At 37.7% G+C, this 25,578-nt stretch overlaps 1 protein-coding gene across 1 annotated transcript in view; it reads right to left on the bottom strand.

Moving 5' to 3' along the window:
- Positions 1-18,391: 18,391 nt before the first annotated feature.
- PHF21B (PHD finger protein 21B) overlaps positions 18,392-25,578 on the bottom strand; it is a 164,294-nt gene continuing 157,107 nt past the window's right edge. Inside the window, exon 13 of the mRNA XM_075344209.1 lies at positions 18,392-24,825. Within this exon, the coding sequence (XP_075200324.1) occupies positions 24,601-24,825 (225 nt within the window). The 3' untranslated portion in view covers positions 18,392-24,600. The remainder of the gene's footprint in view (positions 24,826-25,578) is intronic.

The following is a 25,578-nucleotide window of genomic DNA, read 5'->3' as shown; positions in this document are numbered from 1 at the left end:
GGTTCAGTGTATTGTGATGGCCTCTAAGACCCAAGCATACATGCTTTATGATGCTTGGAATCAGATGTTTCTCAATATTGTATACGTTTTAGAAGCTTTTACGATGAAGATCTTTCTGAACAGCAGTTCAATAACTGATCCAGAACTGGATTAAACACAGGTTTCTCTTCAGTCTGCACCAGGTCCTCTGGCCAGGTTGCTTTATAGAGGTTGGCTTTCCTCTCCTGATTGTGGAATGCCTTGGAAAGCCATGTGCCCAAATATTTCCAGAGAATTGAACACTATCATAATAGCTCCAGGCAGCCTCCACTAGAAGGAGCTCTCTGCACACACGTATACAGAGCCCCAGGCAGTGAGCTCCCTCTAGTGGTAACAGTATATAATCTGAATTGTATTATTTGTCATGTCCATAAAACAGATATTTCATAAAGTTCCTCCACACGGATTTAATTTACCTTATATCTAGATTCTCTGTTAATCGAATTGAGTGATCACTCGATGTGATGCCGGGGGAACTGGTGCTGACACTTCGATTAATGGGACATATTTAGTATATTGTGAAGCTGATTTTATCATTTTGTAAAGTGTACAATGAATTATTAACCATTGCAATGAAGTCTTCAGAGTTTTTTTTCCTCTCTCGTGCACTGACTGTTTTATGCCATTCTTGATTTTCTCCAGGAAAACACATCAAAGACAATAGATTGGATGGGAGATGAAAGAAGTAAGAAGAAAGCGTCCGTGCTTCTCATTGTCTTATACAAAGGCAAATACTTTACATGGTATAATCCATTACTACCTAGGATGGAATCATGGGCGGTGATTCTTGGAGGTTTAAAGGACTTAGCCAGCCCTCATTAACAAAACTTTTGCTAAAATGTAACAAAAATCAATTCATTTTCAATACAATCTATTGTTCTTTGTTGTCAGCCACTTTGGTCTGGGCCATATCTGACTTAAAGCTTGTTCAATGGGATGAGAAACAAGATCATTTTTTTCCCTTTCAGGGTGTGGTGCCAACATGGGTGTAGACACAGTATGGGGAGCAAGGGGGACATGTATTGGGAAACAGTGTAGTGTGTGAGGGAAAGAATGGTACATACACAGTAAGGCTCTATGGTTTCAGCTGGAGAATCACAGAACTGCTTCAAGATTCATTCATTCTACAGGACATCAGCCTAGGATCCACGGTTCCATGGTCCCTCCATATGGTTTCATGGTTCAACAATTCCTTGGTTCCAGCACTGCTACATCAAGCCCTATAGTTCCATCTCCTATATTCAGCCTTCCCCATAATCTGAGCTGTACAAAAACCTTTCTTCATCTCTGAGTCAACTCTGCTACATCGCTGTGTCGACTCTGCTGCCATTCATACAGCTCCGTGCATATTATATGGCTGCATTTTGCCACCCACTGGACTGGGATTTTGCCATCTTCTTTGCCGGCTGTCTGCTCAGAGAAGTTGCAACACACCGACTCTCAGCAATCAATTATACTCACAACTTTCAGATGCAAGTGCATTTGAAATCCTGACAAGTGCACTTGCAGGTCAGGGTGATGTGAGCAGCATGATCAGGTTATCTAATCACGCTGCTGATGTCACTCACCAGTGACACAAACAAAATTGGTGGTACGTTCTCAAGTGGAGCTGAATACACTGAAGAGTTATTGTAATGGTGGGGGATTTGAGGACACAATTTGGGGAGTGAATGTGGGGGGATGAATATGGACATAGAATAGGGAGCTAGTAGGGGTGAGGAGGAGAAATTTGAGGTTTGAGAGCAAAGAAAGGATGGGTGAAAGCAAAGTATGAGGAGCGATGGTGGAAATGGGTGCAGACAGTATGGGGAGCAATGGGGGATGCATTGGAGTATACAGTATGAGGAGCAAGGATGGGTATGTATGAGGAGACAGTATCAGGGTAATGGATGCGGACACAGTATTGGAAGCAAAGGGGGCATGTATGAGGAAACAGTACGAGGAGCGAGGGGGGATGGGTGCAGACACAGTATGGTGAGCGACAAGGCAGATGCGTGCAAACACTATATAGAGAGCGAAGAGGGAATTTGAGGACATAGAGCAAGGAAGGGCATGTTTGATTAAACAGTATGAGGAGGATTGGGTGAAAATACAGTATGGATAACAAGGGGGGTATGCATGAGCAAACAGTATGGGGAGAAATTGAGTGGATGGGTGCCGACATAGTATGGGGAGCGAAGGGGGGAAAATTTGAGGACACAGTATGAGGAGTGAGGAAGGGGATTTATGAGGAAACAGTATGGGGAGATGGGTGTGGACACAATATGGGGGGCAAGGGGGGCATGTATGGGGAAACAGTGTGGTCTGTGAGGGAAAGATGGATACAGACACAATAAGGGATGGGATGGGGGGAGGGGACAAACAGGGGCAGGAATATATAGTAAGACCCGACCCACATATTCCCTTCCTGTTGCACCAGTCAATTAAATAGCAGTACAATGCTGGAACTTTACTTGCACATATTTCTGAAATAAAACATCCAATCTCTGAACAAAAGGTATGGCTGCATTCAGTATCCTAGCACCAGTATAGCACTGGCTTTACTTTATATATGAAAATCCTGCTGGTTGGTTCCCTTTAATTAGGCTCCTTTGTTTGGTAAATCAAGAGAAATTAGCAATTGTCTCATGCAAGACTAATCAGAGCCCTGTTGTCTGTAAAATGTGTATTGTCTATTAAATGTGTATTGCCTTAGCCTCTTTGACTACAAAATTCAGAGGAAAAATTTTGCAGTTGAATTGAACTAGCGGCCAATTAGAGAGCAGCCATCTCCCACCAATCCTGGAAGACACAATACCCTAAATGAGAACTGAAGGGTATAAAAGAGGCCATTCTTACCTGCTTATCAGGTTGATATTCTACAAGACTTGAGCCTAGGCTCTATGGTTTCAGCTGGAGGATCACAGAACTCCTTCACGATTCATCCTACAGGACATCAGCCTAGGATCCACGGTTCCAGCTGGAGAATCACAGAACTTCTTCACTACTCAATGCTGAACCCAAGAATTCGCTTGAAGAACCCAGGTTGGAACAATTCGGTCTCCTGGCTTCAAATCTTGCAGTGCTCGGTCAGCTTACTATGCTTGACCTTGGGTGCCCTCCAAAAGCGAGGTGCTGCTGGCTGGGATAGTTGGCCCTGGAAACCCAGAAGTCACAAAAATTCTAAACTCTAGACTCTGCCACTTGTATCATCTTGTGTTCTTGCTGGGAATGTTCAATATGTTTTTGCCTGGTGGTGAACTAATAAAGTCTTACCAATGTGTGGTTTCCTCACCCTGTGATGTTTGAGTAGTGCTCTGCCCACGTAGAAGGAGTGTGAGTGTTCAGTCGGATGAGCCCTGGTCCGTTCCATCTTTCTGAAGACAGCCAGGCTAGCGGACGAGAGCACCCACAGACACTTGTGTCTCCACACATGGCCTTGCGCAATAAAGGTGTACTGAGCAAGGACGGCCACGCCAGAAGTATAGAAATCGCATGCTTGTGCTCACATGACTATCCACTCTTGCCGCCGGCAAAGGAGAAACTGAAAAGTGTGCTGTTGGTGCAGTTTCAGAATTCAGAAGTCTACAGTCTTCTCGAATGACTGCAGACTTTCATCAAAAACCCAGACAAGTCCTTTAATTAATAAATTAAGCACTATAGCATGCCAATCCTAACAGTGTGTAATATACTTACTGTCAGGATTCAGCCCTGCTTGCTGGTTCTAGCAGTCACCCCATGGCCATTAATATGGGAGTCTCATACTTGCTGTCACATAACAACTAGATTTTCTTAATGCTTCTCTTAATTTTCCACTGAATATGGGGAATTCGGAAGAGCAGTTCATCAGCATGTGACTATAAGTGTGCAAATGTCACGCTAGGTACGGGGGAGTACCAAGCTAATGGCGAAAGGGAAGGGAAATCCCTGTGTATAGGGAAGGAGGAGATGGTGACCCCTAACCAAACCTACTGCTGGTCCCTGGAGTCCCTCACCACCCTAGATAGGTTCTGTACCTATGCGCCGAGCCGGATACCTGACCCTAGGTGTCCCTAGTGCTGGACCCTGGGGTCCCTCACCACCTTAGATAGGTTCCGCACCTATGCGCCAAGCAGGATACCTAACCTTAAGATGACCCTAGAGCTGGGCCCTAGATAGGGAACAGGTGGGATGAGCTCTTCATGAACCACACTAAACACTAAAGAAGACACGTGAAGCACAAACATTGGAAAAGCGCATGGACAACTTACCTCCAGATGCCTCAAGAAAAAGTTCAGCAAAGAGCGGCAACAATTCTACAGATGAGTGCAAGCCACCTGCTTGCATCCAAAGCTTGTGAAGAAGCTGAATATCACCAGCACAAGTCAAGGGAAAATGAGAGTATTTAAACCCAAGGGGAGATACAGATGATTAGTAGCTGAAGAGAAGAGGAGCTATGCAGGGTCCTAAAGGGAAAAGGATGAAAACACTGAATACGAACAGCAGGAATAATAAAAGGTCATGGAGCATTTTGTGCAGCCAAACGCTGTGACCTTCTACTGTCGGACACCACAGGACTGACAGCACTAATAAAGCCTCATGGGTGGGTGGAGGAGGCGCCAAACTGATTTCTAGCCTTGAGTGCCGGAAAAACTACATACAGTTCCGCTAGTTCTGCCAGATGTCGATATTTCAGCTTTGTTACATCTGCCTCCTAGGTTGCCTTCTGCACCAGCGTCACCTGTCCATACTACAAGAGAACTGCTCATTCGGACCGAGGGCTCCAAAAATCCAAATCTCCACGTGAGAAATGAAGGAGGTCAGTTCCTAAAGGAGCTATTCCGGAGGATAAACATTTCCAAATAAAAGACCACTGTGGGTTATGATGATGTTCTTTGTTATTGTCCACCATATGGACAGGGAAACTGGACAAAAAAAATGTTTCGCCAGAAATGCCAACTCCGGGGGCGCTCTAAACTTAAGAGCATTAAATTCTGTTGTTTTGCTGGCATCCTAATGCCCATTCATCGTTCAATATTCTTTTAACTGCATCAATCAAAACCTGCAGAGAAATGGCCCAAAAGAATCCATTAAGCCCTAATTATAGGATAGTTAACGTTAATTATCCTTCACTAAACAAAACCTGTACAGACAGCGGGAGATAAATCTGAACATAGAGGGACCGGCTGACACACGGATGATGGAGGAAGAAAAATCCAAAATATCAACATGAGTCTTGGCTGAATTGTGCCCAGGTCCAGTTCTGCAATTGTCAAAAAAAAATGCCAATGTTTTTGCAGAAGTGCTACTTATAAGCTAGGAGCTTGTGAAGGGAAAGTCACAACCGGACTTTACTAACTGAAGAGGCCTAAAGGCCGCTTTTCACACTGCGATATCGGTACCGATATCGCTAGTGTGGGTACCCGCCCCCATTGGTTGTGCGACACGGGCAAATCTCTGCCCGTGTCATACATCGCCCGGACCCGTCACACTTAGCTTTCCTGCGACGTCGCTGTGACCGGCGAACCGCCTCCTTTCTAAGGGGGCGGTTCGTTCAGCGTCACAGCGACGTCACAGCAGCGTCACTGAACCGCCGCCCAATAGGGGCGGAGATGAGCGGGACGAACATCCCGACCACCTCCTTCTTTCCTCATTGCAGGCGGGAGGCAGGTAAGGAGAGGTTCCTCGTTCCTGCGGCGTCACACGGAGAGATGTGTGCTGCCGCAGGAATGAGGAACAACCTCGTTACTGCTGCAGTAACGATATTTGAGAATGGACCCCCATGTCGCCGATGAGCGATTTTGCATGTTGTTGCGATGATGCAAAATCGCTCATAGGTGTCACACCCAACAGCATCGCTAAAGCGACCGGATGTGCGTCACAAATTCCGTGACCCCAACAAGATCACTTGAGCGATGTCGTAGCGTGTAAAGCCCCCTTAAAGACAAATCTGCTCATCAGGGAAAAGCAGAATTTTATGTTTTAATTATTTAGAATATATATAGAATTTTGACGTTTCTATACTTTAGAAAAATCATAAATTAACTTGATTTTGATCTTCAGGGTACTTAGGGAACTTAGAATACTTGAGAAGTCTGAAAATGAATTACTTTCGATACTTTTAGGCATCTTGAAAATAAATTGTTTTGATCATGGGGGTACTTAGTCTACTTTGGGGAATCTTGAAACGAATCAATTTTGATAGCTTGGATACTTTTGGGAGTCTTAAAATGAACTGCTTTTGATCATTAGGGTACTTAGGATACTTTGGTGAGTCTGAAATGAATTAATTTTGATTGTTAGAGTAACTTGGATACTTTGGGGAGTCTTAAATGGAACTGTTTTGATTATTAGAGTACTTAGGATACTTTGGGGAGTCTAAAAACTTAGCGATTTTGATTGTTAGAGTACCTTGGATACTTTGGGGAGTCTCAAATAGAAATGACTTTGATCATTAGGGTACTTAGGATACTTTGGAGAGTCTAAAAACTAATCAATTTTGATTGTTAGAGTACCTTGGATACTTTGGGGAGTCTTAAATGGAACTATTTTGATCACTAGGGTACTTAGTCTACTTTGGGGAGTCCTACAATTAATCAATTTTGATTGTTAGAGTACCTTGGATACTTTGGGGAGTCTTAAATGGAACTGCTTCTGATCATTAAGGTACTTAGGATACTTTGGGAAATTAAAAAACTAATCCATTTTGATTGTTAAAGTACCTTGGATACTTTGGTGGGTCTTAAATGGAACTGACTTTGATCATTAGGGTACTTAGGATACTTTGAAGAGTCTTAAAAAGATTTTGATCTTTAGAGTACTTCTTAGGGATGTCTTAAACAAATCAATTTTGTTTGATACTTAGGATACTTTTGAGAGTCTGGAGAAGAAATTATTTTAATCATTAAGGTACTTAGGATACTTTGGAGAAATTAATTTTGATTGTTAGGGTACTTAAAATTCTTAGACAAATATTAAAAGTAATTGAATTTGATCAATAGACTTCTTAGGGGACTTTGGGTTGTCTTAAAATTAATCAATTTTGATTGTTAGGGTAGCTTGGATACTTTGGGAAGTCTTAAAAAATTGATTTTGATCATTAGGGTACTTAGGATACTTTAAAGAGTCTTAAAAAGCTTTGATTTTGATTGCTGTGGTACTTATGACACTTAGGAGATTCCTAAAAAAAACATAATTTTTTTTAGAGTACTACGGAAACTTAGGGGAGTCTTAAAAAGGAATCAATTTGATTTGTTATTAGAGTACCTTGGATACTTTGGGGAGTCTTAAAAAGATTTGATTTTGATCATTAGGGTACTTAGGATACTTTGGGGAGTCTTAAAAGGATTTGATTTTGATCTTTAGGGTACTTAGCAAACTTTGAAAAGTCTTAAAAAGATCTGATTTTGATCATTAGGGTACTTAGCAAACTTTGAAAAGTCTTAAAAAGATCTGATTTTGATCATTAGGGTACTTAGGATACTTTGAAAAGTCTTAAAAAGATTTGATTTTGATTGGTATGTAGCACAATTTGGAGATTCTTAAAAAAGCATCAATTTTGATATTTAGAGTACTTAGGAAACTTAGGGGAATCTTAAAAAGGAATCAATTTTGATCTTTAGTGTATTTATAATGCTTAAGGGAGTATTAAAAAATACATTCTATTTAATAAAATACATAGTATTCTGTCAAGAATCCTAAGAGGAATTGATTTTGATCATTAGGGTACTTAGGATACTTTGGAGAGTCCTAAGAGAAATAGATTATAATTGTTAGGGTACTTAAAGGAACATTAAAAGGAATTAATTTTGTTTGTTACATTACTCAGGATATTTTTGTGATTATTAAAGGAATTTATTTTGAAAATTAGGGTTCATAGGATACTTTGGAGAGTTTTAAAAGAAATAGCTTTTAATTGTAAGGGTACTTAGGTTACTTAGGAGAGTTTTAGAAGAAATCAGTTTTGTTTCTAAGCTTACTTAGAGGAGTCTTAAAAGTAATTGAGTTTGATCATTAGGGCACCTAGAATATTAAAGTGGAGTCTTAAAAGGAATCGATTTTGATCTTTGCATATACAGATGTCTTTGATTGTTGGGAGACTTAGAGGAGTCTTAAAAAAGGAATTAATTTTAATGTTTAGAGAACTTAGGGGAGTCATAAAACGAATCAGACTTGATCTTTTGGGTGTTTAGGATACTTAGTGGAGTCTTAAAAGGAATCTACATTAATATTTTCAGTACTTAAGATAATCAGTCGAGTCGTAATTGGAATCAATTTTGATCTTTAGGGTACTTAGGGTACTTAGGAGAGTCTTAAAATAAAAATATTTTAATTGTTAGGGTACTTAAGAGAGCACTGGAGGTAATAAATTTTGTTTTTTACCTTACTTAGAGAATTGAGTTTAATCGTTGGGGTACCTAGGATGGAGTCTTAAAATGAATCGATTGTGATTTTTGCATATACAGGAGTTTTTGATTGTTGGGAGACTTAAAAAAGGAATTAATTTTATTCTTTAGGGAACTTAGGGGAGTCATAAAAGAAATTGGTTTTGATCTTTTGGGTGCTTAGGATACTTTATAGAGTCTTTAAAAGGAATCGAAATTAATCTTTTCAGTACTTAAGATACTAAGTCGAGTCTTAATTGGAATAATTTTTGATCTTTAGGGTACTTAGGGTACTTAGAAGAGTCCTAAAAAGAGTCAATTTTGATTTTTTAATCAATTAAGATACTTAGAGGAGTTTTAATTAGAATCAATTTGACCTTTAGGGTACATTGGTAATTAGGAATGGAGGGCCTTATTAAAGAAGTACTTTCTTTAGAAACAGCGCCACTATTGTATAACGACTGAGATTGGTATTGCAGTTCAGTTTCATTTAAGTGAATGGGTCTGAGTTGCAATACCACACTTTGTCAATTGGCAGGAGGGGCGCTGTTTAAGTAAGAAAGCATCCATATTTACACCGTTCTCATACAAGCCTCTTACTTAGAGTGTGGGTTCCACAGATCTTTGCATTATTATATTTCGTAATATTGGTAGCTATGGTTACAGCACTCTTTGTGTGGGATTTTGACAGTGATCCTAATGATATAGTTGGCAAAATGATAAAGTAATTTGCAGGGAGACTTTGATGCTCACTCGGGGTATGTAAGTCTATCATGTGTAAGACAACTAAGCAATTAAGAAATCTCTTATCGTCACTTACTTGTTATAACGGATGTATCGGTTTTTAATAGTGTTGTATGTGTACAAAAGACGTGATGGAAAGATCATCTCTTAATGAAATCTTAGAGAATCCTTCAAGAGTCTACTGTATAATACTTCCTGAATATCTCGAAATATCTGGGAGGCCCCATGAAGAAGGTGAGACCTCCGAGTCTTCCGGAAGGGCAGGGAAGTCTTCCAGGTGCCTAAATAGTCACCTCTAATCATTCATGCACTTTTGGCTCCTGAACGTTCTTCTGATGGCAGGAAATTGTGGTGGTTCCTCAGAAAGAAGAAAACTGAAAAAATTAGCAGAGTCTGGGGTTTCTGATTATTTAGTGGGGTCTAATACAGGGTCTGTGTTTTAGGGTTCTACTCTATGGTGGTCTGGTCTGGAGGAGCCTGTATTAGTATAGTAGGTCTTTGATCTGTATGAGGTTAGGGGTCTGGTCTACATTAGGTTTGGTGTCTGATATGTACTTATCTAGGGGGTCTGGTCTGGGGTCTGCATTAGTTTAGTTCTATTTGTTTTTCTCAAGTTATGGGGTCTGGTGTAGTAATAGGTTTAGTGTAAGGTCTGTACATATTGAGGGGTCTTGTCTAGAGTCTGTGTGAATTTAGCAGGCCTAGGGTCGTTTTTAGGTTTATGGGGTCTATGTTAGGTTTGTATTAGTTTAATGGGTCAAGAGTCTGCATTAGGTTACGGGGTGTGACTTAGGGTCTGGTGTAATAATAGGTTTAGTATAAGGTCTGTATATATTGAGGGGTCTTGTCTAGAGTCTGTGTGAGTTTAGCAGGTCTGGAGTCTTTTTTAGGTTATTGGGGTCTATCTATGTTAGCTTTGTATAAGTTTAATGGGTCAAGAGTCTGCCTTAGGTTATGGGGTTTGACTTAGGGTCTATGTTAGGATTGGGCTAAAGTCTGTATTTATTTAGAGGGTCTTGTCTGAAGTTTGTATTAGTTTGACAGGTCTGATGTTTGTATTAGGTTAGGTGGTCAGGTCTGAGGTCTATATTAGATTTGGTCTAAGGTTAGTATTTATCAAAGCATCTTATCTGTGGTCTGCATTTATTAAGGCCTTTCTTGAACTTTTTTGGGGGAGTCCAATGTGGGGCTCTATATTAGTTTGGGGCATAAGATCTGTGTTGTGTTAAGGAGTCCGGACTGGGGTCTACAGTGAAGGAAATAATTATTTGATACCTTCGTGATTTTGTAAGTTTGCCCACTGACAAAGACATGAACAGTCTATAATTTAAAGGGTTGGTTAATTTTAACAGTGAGAGAAAGAATATCCAAAATAAAATCCAGAAAATCACATTGTATACATTCTATAAATTTATTTGCATTTTGCAGAAATAAGTATTTGATCCCCTACTAACTATTAAGAGCTCGGGCTCCTACAGACACTTAGACGCAACTTCCTTCCTTCCTTCCTGCTATTCTTGAGTGTTTTTAACTGTGTGTTTTGGATCATTATCCCGTTGTAAGACCCATGACCTGTGACTGAGCCCAAGGTTTCAGAAACCGGGCAACCATTTCTCTCTAGAATCCCTTGATTGTCTTGAGATTTCATTGTACCCTGCACAGATTCAAGACACCCTGTGCCAGATGCAGCAACGCAGCCCCAGAACATAACAGAGCCTCCTCCATGTTTCACAGTAGGGACAGTGTTCTTTTCTTGATATGCTTCATTTTTCCATCTGTGAACATAGAGCTCATGTGTCTTGCCAAAAACTTCCATTTTTGTCTCATCTGTCCATAGGATATTCTCCCAGAAGGCTATGTGGCTTGTCAACATGTAGTTTGGCAAATTCCAGTCTGGCTTTTTTATGATTTTTTTTTTTCCAACTATGGTGTCCTCCTTGGTCGTCTCCCATGAAGTCCATTTTGGCTCAAACAATGACAGAGGGTGCGGTCTGACACTGATGTTCCTTGAGCTTGAAGTTCATCGTTAATCTCTTTAGAAGTTTTTCTGGACTCTTTTCTTACCATTCGTATTATCCGTCTCTTTGATTTGTCATCAATTTTCCACCTACGGCCACATCCAGGGAGGTTGGCTACAGTCCCATGGATTTTAAATTTCTGAATAATATGTGCAACTGTATTCACAGGAACATCAAGCTGCTTGTAGATCAGTGTTTCTCAACTCCAGTCCTCAAGACCCACCAACAGATCATGTTTTCAGGTTTTCCTCAATGTTAGACAAGGAATAATTCCATCACCTGTGCAACATTATTGAGGAAAACCTGAAAACATGATCTGTTGGTGGGTCTTGAGGACTGGAGTTGAGAAACACTGTTGTAGATGGTCTTGTAACCTTGACCTTTCACATGCTTGTCTATAATTTTCTTTCTAATCTCCTGAGACAACTCTTTCCTTTGCTTCCTCTGGTCAGTGTTGAGTGTGGTACACACCATGTCACCAAACAGCACAGTGAGTAACTGTAGCCCTATATACAGGCCCACTGACTGATTACAAGATTGTAGTCACCTGTGATGCTAATTAGTGGACACCCTTTTGTCACATTATTTTCAGGGGTACCATGATTTCTGTCCAGGCCTGTTTCATGAGTTTTATTTTTTTTTTAAATTCTGGGAAGCAGAAAAGCAGCAATGTCTGACTTAGATTTGTTCATTTTCATAGATTTTTTTAAAATTTATTATTACTTTTGTCATATTCAAGTTATTTCAGTGACCATTGTGGGTTTTTATTTAATTAAATGAGGGGTACCAACAATTTTGACCACGTGTGTATGTGATTGCATAGGGTACCTATCAGCCTCAGGACAGCCTACAAAACCTCGAAAATCAATGCCCATGGGTGGTAATCCCACCATAGATATAACATGACTGACCCTGAAAAATAATAAAAACTGTTATAAGGTCAGTATCTGCCCCACACTGATAATATACATGACATATGGTGCCATGCTGGCCATGATCATTCCCACAGCGGATATATAGTCTGCGACCGGCAGCAGATGGGACTTCTATCACAAATGCCTGCAGGTCAAGACAAAACCTTCTGGAATTTATGGGTCACTGAGGAAAACATTTGTATTCTGAGATTAAACAACCAGGAGACAAAATACGGATTCCTCCGAGACACCAATTTTAATTTCAACTTCATCTGTTTTCACTCTAAAAATTTTTACGCCCTTTGCTCACAGAATATAGTGGAACTTGTAATCCCCTAAAATACAAAAATTCCATAAGTCTTAACTTATATTTTCCTACTAAGGCGCCTTCTCTGACAACCTTCATGGGTCATTTTATTTAATCTGTCGAGGGCATCTGCATATGGATAAACTTGTTCCACAACACCCAAAATTTAACGATGTGATTGTGGGTGTCTGACACCTGTTATCCCAACAATCAACAAGAAAATAGTTTGGGGTGTTTTTTTTTTACATTGATCTGAATTGCAGCACTAGTGATTTTGATCTTTAGGATATTTAGTAAAAAAAAAAAAAAAAAATTTTTACCTTTAGGGTACTTAGGGTACTTAGGTGAGTCTTTCAATGAATCGCTTTTGATCTTAAGGGTACTTAGGGAATTTGGGTGATTATTCAAGATACTTGGGATAGTTTAAAAAGGAATCAATTTTGATTATTAGGGTATTTTTGGATAACTACGGGAGTCTTAAAAGGTATCAAGTTTGATTGAATCGATTTTGATCTTAAGGGTACTTGGGTGAGTATTTAAGATACCCGGGATAGTTTAAAAAGGAATCAATTTTGATTATTAGGGTACTTTAGGAAACCTACGGGAGTCTCAAAAGGTATCGAGTTTGATTGAATCGATTTTGATCTTAAGGGTACTTAGGGAACTTGGGTGAGTATTTAGATACCCAGGGTAGTCATAAAATGAATCAATTTTCATTGTTATGGTATTTTAGGAAACCTACGTGAGTCTTAAAATGTATCAAGTTTGATTGTTAAGGAAGTTACGTAGCTAGATAGGGGAATTTTTAAAGGAACTGATATTAATATTTAGGGTATTTAGAATACTTAGTGGAGTGTGAAAATGAAATCATTTTGATCTTTAGGGTATCTAAGATACTCATGGTAGTTGTAAAAGAAATAAATTTTGATTGTTAGGGTATTTTAGGAAATCTACAGGAGTCTGAAAAGGTATCAAGTTTGATTGAATTAGTGTTTATCTTAAGGGTATTTAGGGAACCTGGATGAATATTTAAGATACCCAGGGTAGTCATAAAAGTAATCAACTTTGATTGTTAGGGTATCTTAGGAAACCTACGGGAATCTTAAAATGTATTGAGTTTGATTACGGACGTTACCTAGGGCAGTTTTTAAAGGAATTGATTTTGATCTTTAGGGTACTTAGGATACTTAGGGGGGTCTTAAAATGAATTAATTTTGATCTTTAGGGTAGCTAAGAAGCTAAGATACTCAGGGTAATTGTAAAATAAATCAGATTTGATTGTTAGGGTATTTTAGGATACCTACAGGAGTCTTAAGAGGTATCGAGTTTGATTGAATCGATTTTGATCTTAAGGGTACTTAGGGAACTTGGGTAGTCATAAAATTAATTATTTTTGATCATTAGGTTATTTTAGGAAACCTACGGGTGTCTTAAAATGTATCAAATTTTATTGTAAAGAAAGATACTTAGCTACTTAGGAGAGTTTTTAGAGGAATTTATTTTGACTTTTAGGGTACTTAGAATACTTAGGGGAGTCTTAAATTGAATTGATTTTGATATGTAGGGTATCTAAGATACTCAGGGTAATTGTAAAATAAATCAATTTTGATTGTTAAGGTATTTTAGGATAAGAACAGGGGTCTTAAAAGGTATCAAGTTTGATTGAATGTTTTTAATCTTAAGGGTATTTAGGGAACTTAGATGAGTATTTAAGATACTCAGGGTAGTCATAAAGGAAATCAATTTTGATTGTTAGGATATTTTAGGATACCTACAGGAGTCATAAAAGGTATCGAGTTTCATTGAATCAGTTTTGATTTTAAGGGTACTTAGGGAACTTAGGTGAGTATTTATGATACCAAGGGTCGTTATAAAAGGAATCAATTTTGATTGTTAGGGTATTTTAGGAAACGTACAGGAATCTTAAAATGTATTGAGTTTTATTAAGGAAGTTACTTAGCTACTTATGGCAGTTTTTAAAGGACTTGATTTTGATCTTTAGGGTACTTAGTATACTTAGGGGAGGCTTAATATGAATTGATTTTGATCTATAGGGTAGCTAAGATAAGGTAATTGTAAAATAAATCAGATTTGATTGTTAGGGTATTTTAGGATACCTACAGGAGTTTTAAGAGGTATCGAGTTTGAAATGAATTTTAATCTTAAGTGTCCTTAGGGAACTTGGGTGAGTATTTAAGATACTCAGGGTAGTCATGAAATGAATTAATTTTGATTCTTAGGGTATTTTAGGAAACCTACAGGAGTCTTAAAATGTATCAAGTTTCATTGTTAAGGAAGTTTCTTAGCTACTTAGGAGAGTTTTTAAAGAAATTAACTTTGATCTTTAAGGTACTTAGAATACTTTAGGGGAGTCTTAAAATGACTTTGATTTTTTAGGGTATCTAATATACTCAGGGTAGTTGTAAAACAAATCAGTTTTGATTGTTAGGGTATTTTAGGATACCTATAGGAGTCTTAAAAGGTATTGACTTTGATTTAATCGATTTTGATCTTAAGAGTACTTAGGGAACTTGGGTGAGTATTTAAGGTAACCAGGGTAGTCATAAAAGGAATCAATTTTGATTGTTAGGTTATTTTAGGAAACCTACAGGAGTCTTAAAATGTGTCATTTTTGATTGTTAAGAAAGATACTTAGCTACTTAGGGGAGTTTTTAAAGGAATTTATTTTGACTTTTAGGGTACTTAGGATACTTAGGGGAGTCTTAAAATGAATTGATTTTGATATTTAGGGTATCTAAGATACTTAGGTTAATTGTAAAATAAATCAATTTTGATTGTTTGGGCATTTTAAGATACCTACAGGTGTCTTAAAATGTATTGAGCTTGATTGAATCGATTTTGATCTTAAGTGTACTTAGGGAACTTGGGTGAGTATTTAAGATACCTAGGATAGTCATAAAGGAAATCAATTTTGATTGTTAGAGTATCTTAGTATACCTACAGGGGTCTTAACAGGTATCGAGTTTGATTGAATCGATTTTGATCTTAACTGTACTTAGGGAACTTAGGTGAGGAAAATGGGTGGTGCCAATGGCATGAAAGGACATAAATAGGAATGGGTGGTGTCAATGGCGTGAAAGGGACATAAATAGGAGTGTCCTTTAAAAAGAGAACATGGCTAAAAGAAAAAAAATGCCAACTTACTTTTACAAAAAGGGCATTAGTTAAAACTGACCAATAAGGTTTATATACATATCTACTGTAGCCCGAAACGCCCCTTAATCTGCAAATCTGAATCCCACCTTTTTCAGGTCACATATATGACGCTGTCCTACAAAAATATAGGACTTATACTGGAAGGCCATACAGTGAGATTGTATATGGCGTATGTAGAATGAAAGTCACGTCTTGCGCCACGCACTATTCTTTCATCTGGCATCACACAGCACATGCCCTAGCCGAAAAAATTATACAACAGACTGCCAGCAAAGGCTGGAAATTGAATGATAAACAGGGCAGAAAATTGGTCCTTTTGAAATTCAATTTCCAGAGTGAATCCCAATGAGCTGATTGTGTTTTTTCTTTTTAGATTGATTCCACTTTGAAAGCATCCGGGAATTTTTTAATAAAACCTCCTCCCAAAACAATGATAAAAAGTTCATTACAGGTCAAAGTAATAAAAATCAGCAGCTACAACATTTTTTTTCTCCGGACCATTCCTATAATAAAGCTTTGCTACAATTAATTTGAAGTTCCTCGCTGTAACCAAAATGTTAGATCCGAGACTATTAAAAAAAAAAGTGACCCCTCCTGAGCGCAGGAAAAAAAAATGGAAAATATTTTGAGAGATTAAAGCCCAGCGTAAGTCTACATCTTCATGAATCCACATTAATTATTGAGGCCCCCCGCTGAGCGGTGTAATTGGCTGCTGTCTGTTAGCTGAGTGCGGAGATTTTTTTTTAGGTTACCATTACAAATGTTTTTTTTGATTTTCATTAAAAAAAAAAAGACTTCGGTTTTATAGAGATTATTTTAATGAATACACACAACGGTGGCTCGTTTCGCTCACAGCTGTCCTTTTTTTTTCTCATCCTTTGGTCTCTGTCGGTCCAGCAAAAAAAAAAGTAAGGGAAATGCTGCCGCCGCTTCAGTGGGGATAGAAATCTGTTCCCCAAACACTACCCTTGCCGACAGGAGACGGATGTGTGTCCTGCTTGTACCTGTGATCAAAATGAGGCTAAGTCCTATAGTTAGAAGCTTTAGAACTTTTTGCAATTTTTCATTTTTATTTTTTACTAGTTGTAGAATTTGGCGTTGCCCTGGATAATAACTAAGTCTCTCTATCCCTCTCTCCCAATCTCCCACTCTTCCTCTCTCCCACTCTCCTTCTCTCTCTCTCTCCCACTCTCCTTCTCTCTCTCTTTCCCTCTCTCTTTCCCTCTCTCTCTCCCACTCTCTCTCCCTCTCTCCCTTTCTCCCTCTCTCCCACTCTCCCTCCCTTCCTCTCCCTTTCTCCCACTCTCCCTCTCTCCCTCTCCCTCTCTCCCACTCTCCCTCTCTCCCACTCTCCCTCTCTCCCACTCTCCCTCTCTCCCTCTCTCCCTCTCCCTCTCTCCCACTCTCCCTCTCTCCCTCTCCCTCTCTCCCACTCCACCTCTATCCCCCTCTTCCACTCTCCCTCTCTCCCTCTCCCTCTCTCCCACTCCACCTCTATCCCCCTCTTCCACTCTCCCTCTCTCACTCTCCCACTCTCACTCTCCCAATCTCTCACTCTCCCACTCTCCCTCTCTCCCCCTCTCCCTCTCTCCCAATCTCCCACATTCCCACTCTCGTAATCTCCCACTCTCCCACTCTCTCACTCTCCGACTCTCTCTCTCTCCCTCTCTCCCAATCTCCCACATTCCCACTCTCGTAATCTCCCACTCTCCCACTCTCTCACTCTCCCACTCTCGTAATCTCCCACTCTCTCTCCCAATCTCTCACTCTCCCACTCTCCCTCTCTCCCTCTCTCCCAATCTCCCACATTCCCACTCTCGTAATCTCCCACTCTCCCACTCTCTCACTCTCCCACTCTCGTAATCTCCCACTCTCTCTCCCACTCTCTCACTCTCCCACTCTCTCTCTCTCCCAATCTCCCACTCTCCCTCACTCACCCGTGACACACCTCACACCTATGACACAATAAGTGTTCAATTTCCTTGCAGTGTCTCCAGAGGAGAAGTATTACAAACGCTTTGACCATCTATTGTCATAAACCCCATGACTGTCATCTGTGACACACTTTTAAAACCATGTGTTCAATTTCTCTGCAGTGCCTCCAGAGGAAAACCAAAGTATTACAGGTGAACCAGGCAATAAGTGCTCAATTTCCCTGCAGTGCCTCCAGAGGAGAAAAGAAGAATTACAGGTGAACCAGGCAATAAGTGGTCAATTAACCTGCAGAGCCTCCAGAGGAGACAATAAGTATTACAGGTGAACCAGGCAATGTGATAAATTTCCCTGCAGTGCCTCCAGAGGAGAAAATAAGTATTACAGGTGAACCAGGCAATACATGCTCAATTTCCCTACAGTGCCTCCAGAGGAGAAAATAAGTATTACAGGTGAACCAGGCAATGTGTTCAATTTCCCTGCAGTGCCTCGGAGTAGAAAATAAGTATTACAGGTGAACCAGGCAAAAAGTGTTCAATTTCCCTGCAGTGCCTCCAGAGGAGAAAATAAGTATTACAGGTGAACCAGGCAATATGTGTTCAATTTCCCTGCAGTGCCTCCAGAGGAGAAAACAAGTATTACAGGTGATTCAGGCAATAAATGTTCAATTTCCTTGCAGTGCCTCCAGAGGAGAAAATAAGTATTACAAGTAAACCAGACAATAACAGTTCGATTTCCCTGCAGTGCCTCCAGAGGAGAAAAGAAGTATTACACCAATCTTATTAAAAGAAATGGACTAAATGGGAAATATAGTGGGAGAACTGGACATAGTGAGACGCCATATGATATATATAGAGGTATGTGGAAAATTACATGAAATTACTTAAACACAAACACCATTAAATTGTCTATCAAGTTTTAATGCATCATAGAGAAGTAAAACTACATCGGAATATTTAGGACGAACACTTTTTATTTATTTTTTTCTATGCACACTAAATGGACTGTGCCTTTTAAATTAAAACAAAATAAATAATACTACTTTTAACAGTCCAAATACATTTTCTCCATACATCCGCTCACACTTAATTTTTTTTTTTTCCTACTTGCATGTCGTCAATTGTATTCAAGAAGTAAAATAACTTAAAAAACCCTTTAAACCTAAAAAAAAAACTACATTGCAAGCCGTATCTGAGTGCGGAATTGGCATAAAATAACCAATGTATAACAACTTGTGTTTTTTTATGTTTTTTTTAAGTCAAGTTTGTTTTTTTTGCTTTTTTGTTCATCAGTAAAAGAATATAAAATCTTGGTCAACCCATGGTTAAGTGTATTAAAATAGATTTGTATAGCACTGCACAGTTTATCCCGGAGTTGTGAGAATGGTGGTAGGGACTATTATCGACCATCAACCCCTTTTTATTTTTTTTTTATTTTATTTTTTTTTGTAAGACATTCACAAACGGGTGATATGCAGATGTACAGCGGAGCTGCCTTGTTTTATGTAGTCTTTTTTTTTTATAATAATGCAAAAAATTCTCTCAATATGAGATTAGTGTGATATGTTTTAAGCAGCCTATTTTGAAGCATTTATCTCAAAATCCATTTAAAAAAAAAATAATAAAAAAAATATATAACATGTCGAAATGAGCAAAAAAAAACCAAAAAACCCCAAGTATAAATGTACATACATTATAAACCACATTATATAAAAAAGAAAAAAAAATACTCTAATACTGGTAACAGCCAACTTTTCAGGTAAAGCTTCCATAGCTTGAGTAAATAAAATAAAAATAAATGGTAAAATTGTACTAAAATACTATTTATTTTTTTTTAAAGGTGCTATTGTGTTTTGGATTTTTTTTTTTATAATATACTGTATCCTATTTTTGTATAAATGAAGGGAACACCCCATTAAATTTCACGTTGACATCAAACATTGATGGGTGTATTAACAAAAAAGAGATGTGAGACCTATAAAAAGTTGACCAGAACATGACTTTCTTCCACAGGTCCTCAGGTTGTGTTAGGTACTGCAGCTCAGCTTCATTGGAACAAATAGGGCTAAGTTGCAATTCCACACATGACCAAGGGGTGGCAATGTTTTGGGAGAAAGCAGCCATGTTTTTTTCTAATACAGGAGTGCTAGGCTAAGCTGATCACTGTTGTACCAGGAAGACTGCCGTGTTTCCCCGAAAATAAGACCTATGCTAAGCCCTAGCATAATTTTAAAGGATTTTTGTAGTATGCTTAAAATATAAGCCCTATTCCAAAAATAAGCCCTAGTTATAGTCAGAGTCAGCAGTGGGGGGGAATTGGGTAACTACAACACATTTAGCGGCCCCCAATATTTCTATTCAAGCTAAAAATTACTTAAGGACCTTTGATGTCACCAAAGGTCCTTTAACTGCTGGAATCTAGAGGAATGGACCTTTACTGTCACCAAAGGTCCTTTAACTGAGGAAATTTAGAAGGGCTGAAGAGGAGATAGTACTGTATGTTCAGTGTGTGCGCTGAGGATGGACCTTTTCTAAAAATAAGCCCCAGTTACAGTCAGGGCCAGCGTTGAGAGGTGAAGTGTGCAATTGTCCCACTCTTAGAGGCTCCCAGCATTTCAATTTTGAGGTTAAAACTGCTTAAGGACCTTTGGTGTCACGAAGGTCCTTTAACTGAGGAAATTTAGAGGGATTGAAGAGGAGATAGTACTGTATGTTCAGTGTGTGCACTGACGGATGGACCTTTTCTAAAAATAAGTCAGGGCCAACATTGAGAGGGGAAGTGGGCAATTTTTCTACTCTTAGGGGCTCCCAACATTTCTATTTTGAGGTTAAAACTGCTTAAGGACCTTTCGTGTCACCGAAGGTCCTTTAACTGAGGGAATTTAGAGGGACTGAAGAGGAGACAGTGTGTGTGATGACATGATTATATTTGAGTAAATGTCGATATGTTTTGTTCAAGAATAAATGTGGATTTTTGTTATGGAAAAAAATAAGACATCCCCTGAATATAAGCCCTATCACATCTTTTGGAACAAAAAAAAGTAATATAAGACATTGGTGGAAACAAGGTAGCTAATGAAGTAAGCCCTATTCCAAAAATAAGCCCCAGTTACAGTCAGGGCCGGCGTTGAGGGGGGGGGCCTGCACACTTACCACACTCTTAGGGGCTCCCAGCATTTCTATTTTGAGGTTTGAACTGCTTAAGGACCTTTTGTGTCACCAAAGGTCCTTTAACTGCTGCAATCTAGATTGACAGACCTTAGGTGTCACCAAAGGTCCTTTAACTGAGGGAATTTAGAGGGGTTGAAGAGGAGACAGTGCCATGTGTTCAGTGTGTGTGATGACATGATTATATTTGAGTAAATGTCGATATGTTTTGTTCAAGAATAAATGTGGATTGTTGTTATGGAAAAAAATAAGACATCCCCTGAATATAAGCCCTAACACATATTTTGGAACAAAAGAAAGTAATATAAGACATTGGGGGAAACAAGGTAGCTAATGAAGTAAGCCCTATTCCAAAAATAAGAACCAGTTACAGTCAGGGCCGGCGTTGAGGGGGGGGGGGACTGGACAATTACCACACTCTTAGGGGCTCCCAGCATTTCTATTTTGAGGTTTGAACTGCTTAAGGACCTTTGGTGTCACCAAAGGTCCTTTAACTGAGGGAATTTAGAGGGACTAAGGAGGAGACAGTGTCCTGAAAATAAGCCCTAACACATCTTTTGGAGCAAGAAAGTATTATAAGACACTGTCGTATATTGGGGAAACATGGTAGCCAATGAAGTAAGCCCTATTCCAAAAATAAGCCCCATTTACCATCAGGGTCAGCGTTGGGGGAAACTGGGCAATTGTGACACTCTTAAGCCACCCAGTGTTTCTATTTGAGGTTAAAACTACTTAAGGACCTTTGGTGTCACCAGAGGTCCTTTAACTGCGGGATTCTAAAGGGATGGACCTTTGATGTCACCAAAGGTCCTTTAACTGAGGAAATTTAGAGAGACTGAAGAGGAGATAGTACCGTGTGTTCAGTGTGTGTGCTGACATGATTATATTTGATTTTATTTTTGTTCAGGAATAAATGTGGATTGATGTTTATGGAAAAAAAAATAAGATATCCTCTAAAAATAAGCCCTAACACATCTTTTGGAACTAAAAAGTACTATAAGACACCGTCTTATATTAGGGGAAACACGGTAGCTAAGTAAGTAAATAGATTAATTAATTGAATTTTAAAAATAAAGTCTCTCCTGAGCCCATTTCCCCATTTATATACTAACTTAAAAAAAAACAACAAAAAATAAAAAAAAAAACATGATATATCAGATATGAGAAACTCCACTTGAGGCAGTTTTTTTTTTCCTGTACCATGTAGCAGATACTTCTGCAAGCATAAAATAAAAAAACGCATATTGTTCCTTTCACATTACATATTTTACAATAAAAATGCAGTACAAAAAAGTTAAGTTTTTTGGCATATTGTCTGTACTGGCAAAAATAAAAAAATAAAAATGAAAATAAAAGTAATATTTATTTTAAAAAAATGTATTTTTTTCTTTTTTTTATTTATTTATTTTTTTAACCAAAGTGTAAATTAACTGCATTACCCACATCACCTTATTGGGGAAAAAATGAGAAAAAAAATCAATAGCAAAATAAGTACAAAGAACCTGCAAAAAAAAACAAATGAAGGCGTAGTACAGTAGTACTTTTGTTCAATAGTTCGGCACATATATACACAAGCATTGGCATGAAAATACTTCAAAGTTCCACTAAAAATGCTAAATTTTATACATTTTTTTATAACCATAAATATAGCTGCAGACCTTGATGGTAATAATACTGGGAGGAGACAAAAAAAATGATAATAATAATAAAAAAAATAAATCAGCATTTGTTTGAAGGCTCTGAGTATTTACTAACTTCCTTTCCGATAGCCCCGTCTAAAAATAAACCTAAATATGATTTGAAAGAGTTAGAAATAGTCCAAAAATGATCAGATAATAAATGTTTCTTTGTTTTTTTCCCAAAATAGAGTTGATTTCCTTTCATGTTATAAACTCTACACTATTTTGATAGAGGAAAGGAGAATTTTTAAGCCGGAACTGACAGTCCATCTTTATGGTTGGATAATTTTTGGCCTTTTCTCAAAAGGAGACAAAATAATAAAAAATAATAATAAAAAAATCAGCATTTGTTTGAAGGCTCTGAGTATTTACTAACTTCCTTTCCGATAGCCCCGTATAAAAATAAACCTGAATATGATTTGAAAGGCTTAGAAATAGTCCAAAAATTATCGGGAAAAACATGTTTTTTTTTCCCCAAAATAGAGTTTATTTCCTTTTCCGCTATAACTCTACAATATTTCCATAGATGAAAGGATAATTTTTAAACCTGAACCAACAGTTCATCTTTATGGTTGGATAATTTTTGGCCTTTTCTCAAAAAGAGACAAAAAAATAATAAAAAAAATCAGCTTTTGTTTGAAGGCTCTGAGTATTTATTAACTTCCTTTCCGACAGCCCCGTCTAAAACTAAACCTGAATATGATTTGAAAGGGTTAGAAATAGTCCAAAAATTATCAGATAATAAATGTTTTTTTCCCCCAAAATAGAGTTTATTTCCTTTTCCGCTATAACTCTACAATATTTCCATAGATGAAAGGATAATTTTTAAACCTGAACCAACAGTTCATCTTTATGGTTGGATAATTTTTAGCCTTTTCTCAAAAAGAGACAAAAAAAAAAGATAATAAAAAAAATCAGCTTTTGTTTGAAGGCTCTGAGTATTTATTAACCTCCTTTCCGACAGCCCCGTCTAAAACTAAACCTGGATATGATTTGAAAGGGTTAGAAATAGTCCAAAAATTATCGGGAAAAACATGTTTTTTTTCCCCAAAATAGAGTTGATTTCCTTTTCCGCTATAACTCTACAATATTTCCATAGATGAAAGGATAATTTTTAAACCTGAACCAACAGTCCAGCTTTATGGTTGGATAATTTTTGGCCTTTTCTCAAAAAGAGACAAAAAAATAAAAAATAATAAAAAAAATCAGCTTTTGTTTGAAGACTCTAAGTATTTATTAACTTTATTTCCGATAGCCCCGTCTAAAACTAAACCTGAATATGATTTGAAAGGGTTAGAAATAGTCCAAAAATTATCAGATAATAAATGTTTGGTTTTTTCCCAAAATAGAGTTGATTTCCTTTCACGCTATAACTCTACAATATTTTGATAGATAAAAGGAGAAATTTTAAGCCGGAACCAACAGTCCAGCTTTATGGTTGGATAATTTTTGGCCTTTTCTCAAAAGGAGACAAAAAAAAATAATAAAAAAATCAGCATTTATTTGAAGGCTCTGAGTATTTACTAACTTCCTTTCTGATAGCCCCATCTAAAACTAAACCTGGATATGATTTGAAAGGGTTAGAAATAGTCCAAAAATTATCGGGAAAAACATGTTTTTTTCCCCAAAATAGAGTTGATTTCCTTTTCCGCTATAACTCTACAATATTTCCATAGATGAAAGGATAATTTTTAAGCCAGAACTGACAGTACATCTTTATGGTTGGATAATTTTTGGCCTTTTCTCAAAAGGAGACAAAATAATAAAAAATAATAATAAAAAAATCAGCATTTGTTTGAAGGCTCTGAGTATTTACTAACTTCCTTTCCGATAGCCCCGTCTAAAACTAAACCTGAATATGATTTGAAAGGGTTAGAAATAGTCCAAAAATTATAGGAAAAAAAATGTTGTTTTTTTTTTTAATTCTTCCGAAAATAGAGTTAATTTCCTTTCACGCTATAACTTTACAATATTTCGATAGATGAAAGGAGATTTTTTTAGGCCAGAACCGACAGTCCATCTTTATGGTCGGATAATTTTTGGCCTTTTTTCAAAAGTTTTTCATTTTTTTTCTTTTTTTTCTGAAGGCCAAAGTAAAAGTAAAAAAAAAAAAACTCACTGAAGATGTCAGCAGGTCCGTTGCGAGTTGTTTTTTTTTGTACATCGATGCTGCTTGTGTACTTGTAGAAAAAAATAAAATAAAACACATACACAAAAACAGACTGTTCCTTCTTCCTTCTTGGCAAAATGTTGCTTAAAGTTATTGTTCCATCTGCCCGTGTCAATTGTTACTCTGTGACTGCTGCAGGCCTTTGTGAATGGTAGGGGTGGCAGATGAAGGTTTGATCCAGGGGACCGTCAGCAACGAAGCGGTGGCGGTCGTCGTCATGGTAACCTGAAGCATCTGTTCGCTCTGAATCAGTCTAATGAGAGTTTTGAGACGTTCCAAAGATGACTGAGTTCCTCTCTGCTGGGCCAGTAAGCTATTCTTTAGCTCTAAGCATTTCTGTCACATGGGGAAAGAATAAAAAATCATGGTTATATTGAAAACTGGCTCTTTGCACGAATGGATAACACACAATTATAGATGGGTAAAATAAATAAATAAATATAATCCCTATTGGCCTTTCCCTACTACTGTTTCTTCCGCAGTCAGATTTTTTATTTATTTATTTTTTTATTTTTTTTAAAGATATGATTAATTTTCATGATCCATAAAAAAAGTATCAAAGACCAACCAAAAATCAATATCATAATATCAAACCCAATGTGCCCTCCCCAGTCCAGCCCGATAAAGGTGGGTAAAAATACATAAATAAATAAATACATTAATTAATTAATTACCGTAATTCATTAAAAAAAAATAATAATAATAATAACATCCCCAGTCCAGCCCAATACAGGTGGGAATAAATAAATAAATAAATGAATGAATTAAATAATAATAATAATTAATAAAATAATACAAAAATAAAATCCCTTTTGGCCTTTTCCCTTTTCCCTACTACTGTTTCTTCAGCAGTCAGATTTTTTATTTATTTATCTATTTATTATTATTTGTAATGATATAATTAATTTTCATCATCCATAAAAAAAGTATCAAAATAAGACCCCCCCAAAAAAATCAATCTCCTAATATCAAACCCAATGTGCCCTCTCCAGTCCAGCTTAATAGAGGTGGGGAAAAATAAATAAATAAATTAATTAAAAAATAAGTCCAGCCCAATAGAGGTAGGAAGAAATAAATAGGATAATAAAA

Source organism: Anomaloglossus baeobatrachus, chromosome 4, assembly GCF_048569485.1.
Source record: "Anomaloglossus baeobatrachus isolate aAnoBae1 chromosome 4, aAnoBae1.hap1, whole genome shotgun sequence".
NCBI classification, from domain to species: domain Eukaryota; kingdom Metazoa; phylum Chordata; class Amphibia; order Anura; family Aromobatidae; genus Anomaloglossus; species Anomaloglossus baeobatrachus.
The sequence above is the reverse complement of the archived record's forward strand: the minus strand, read 5'-3'. Positions and strand labels throughout refer to the sequence as shown.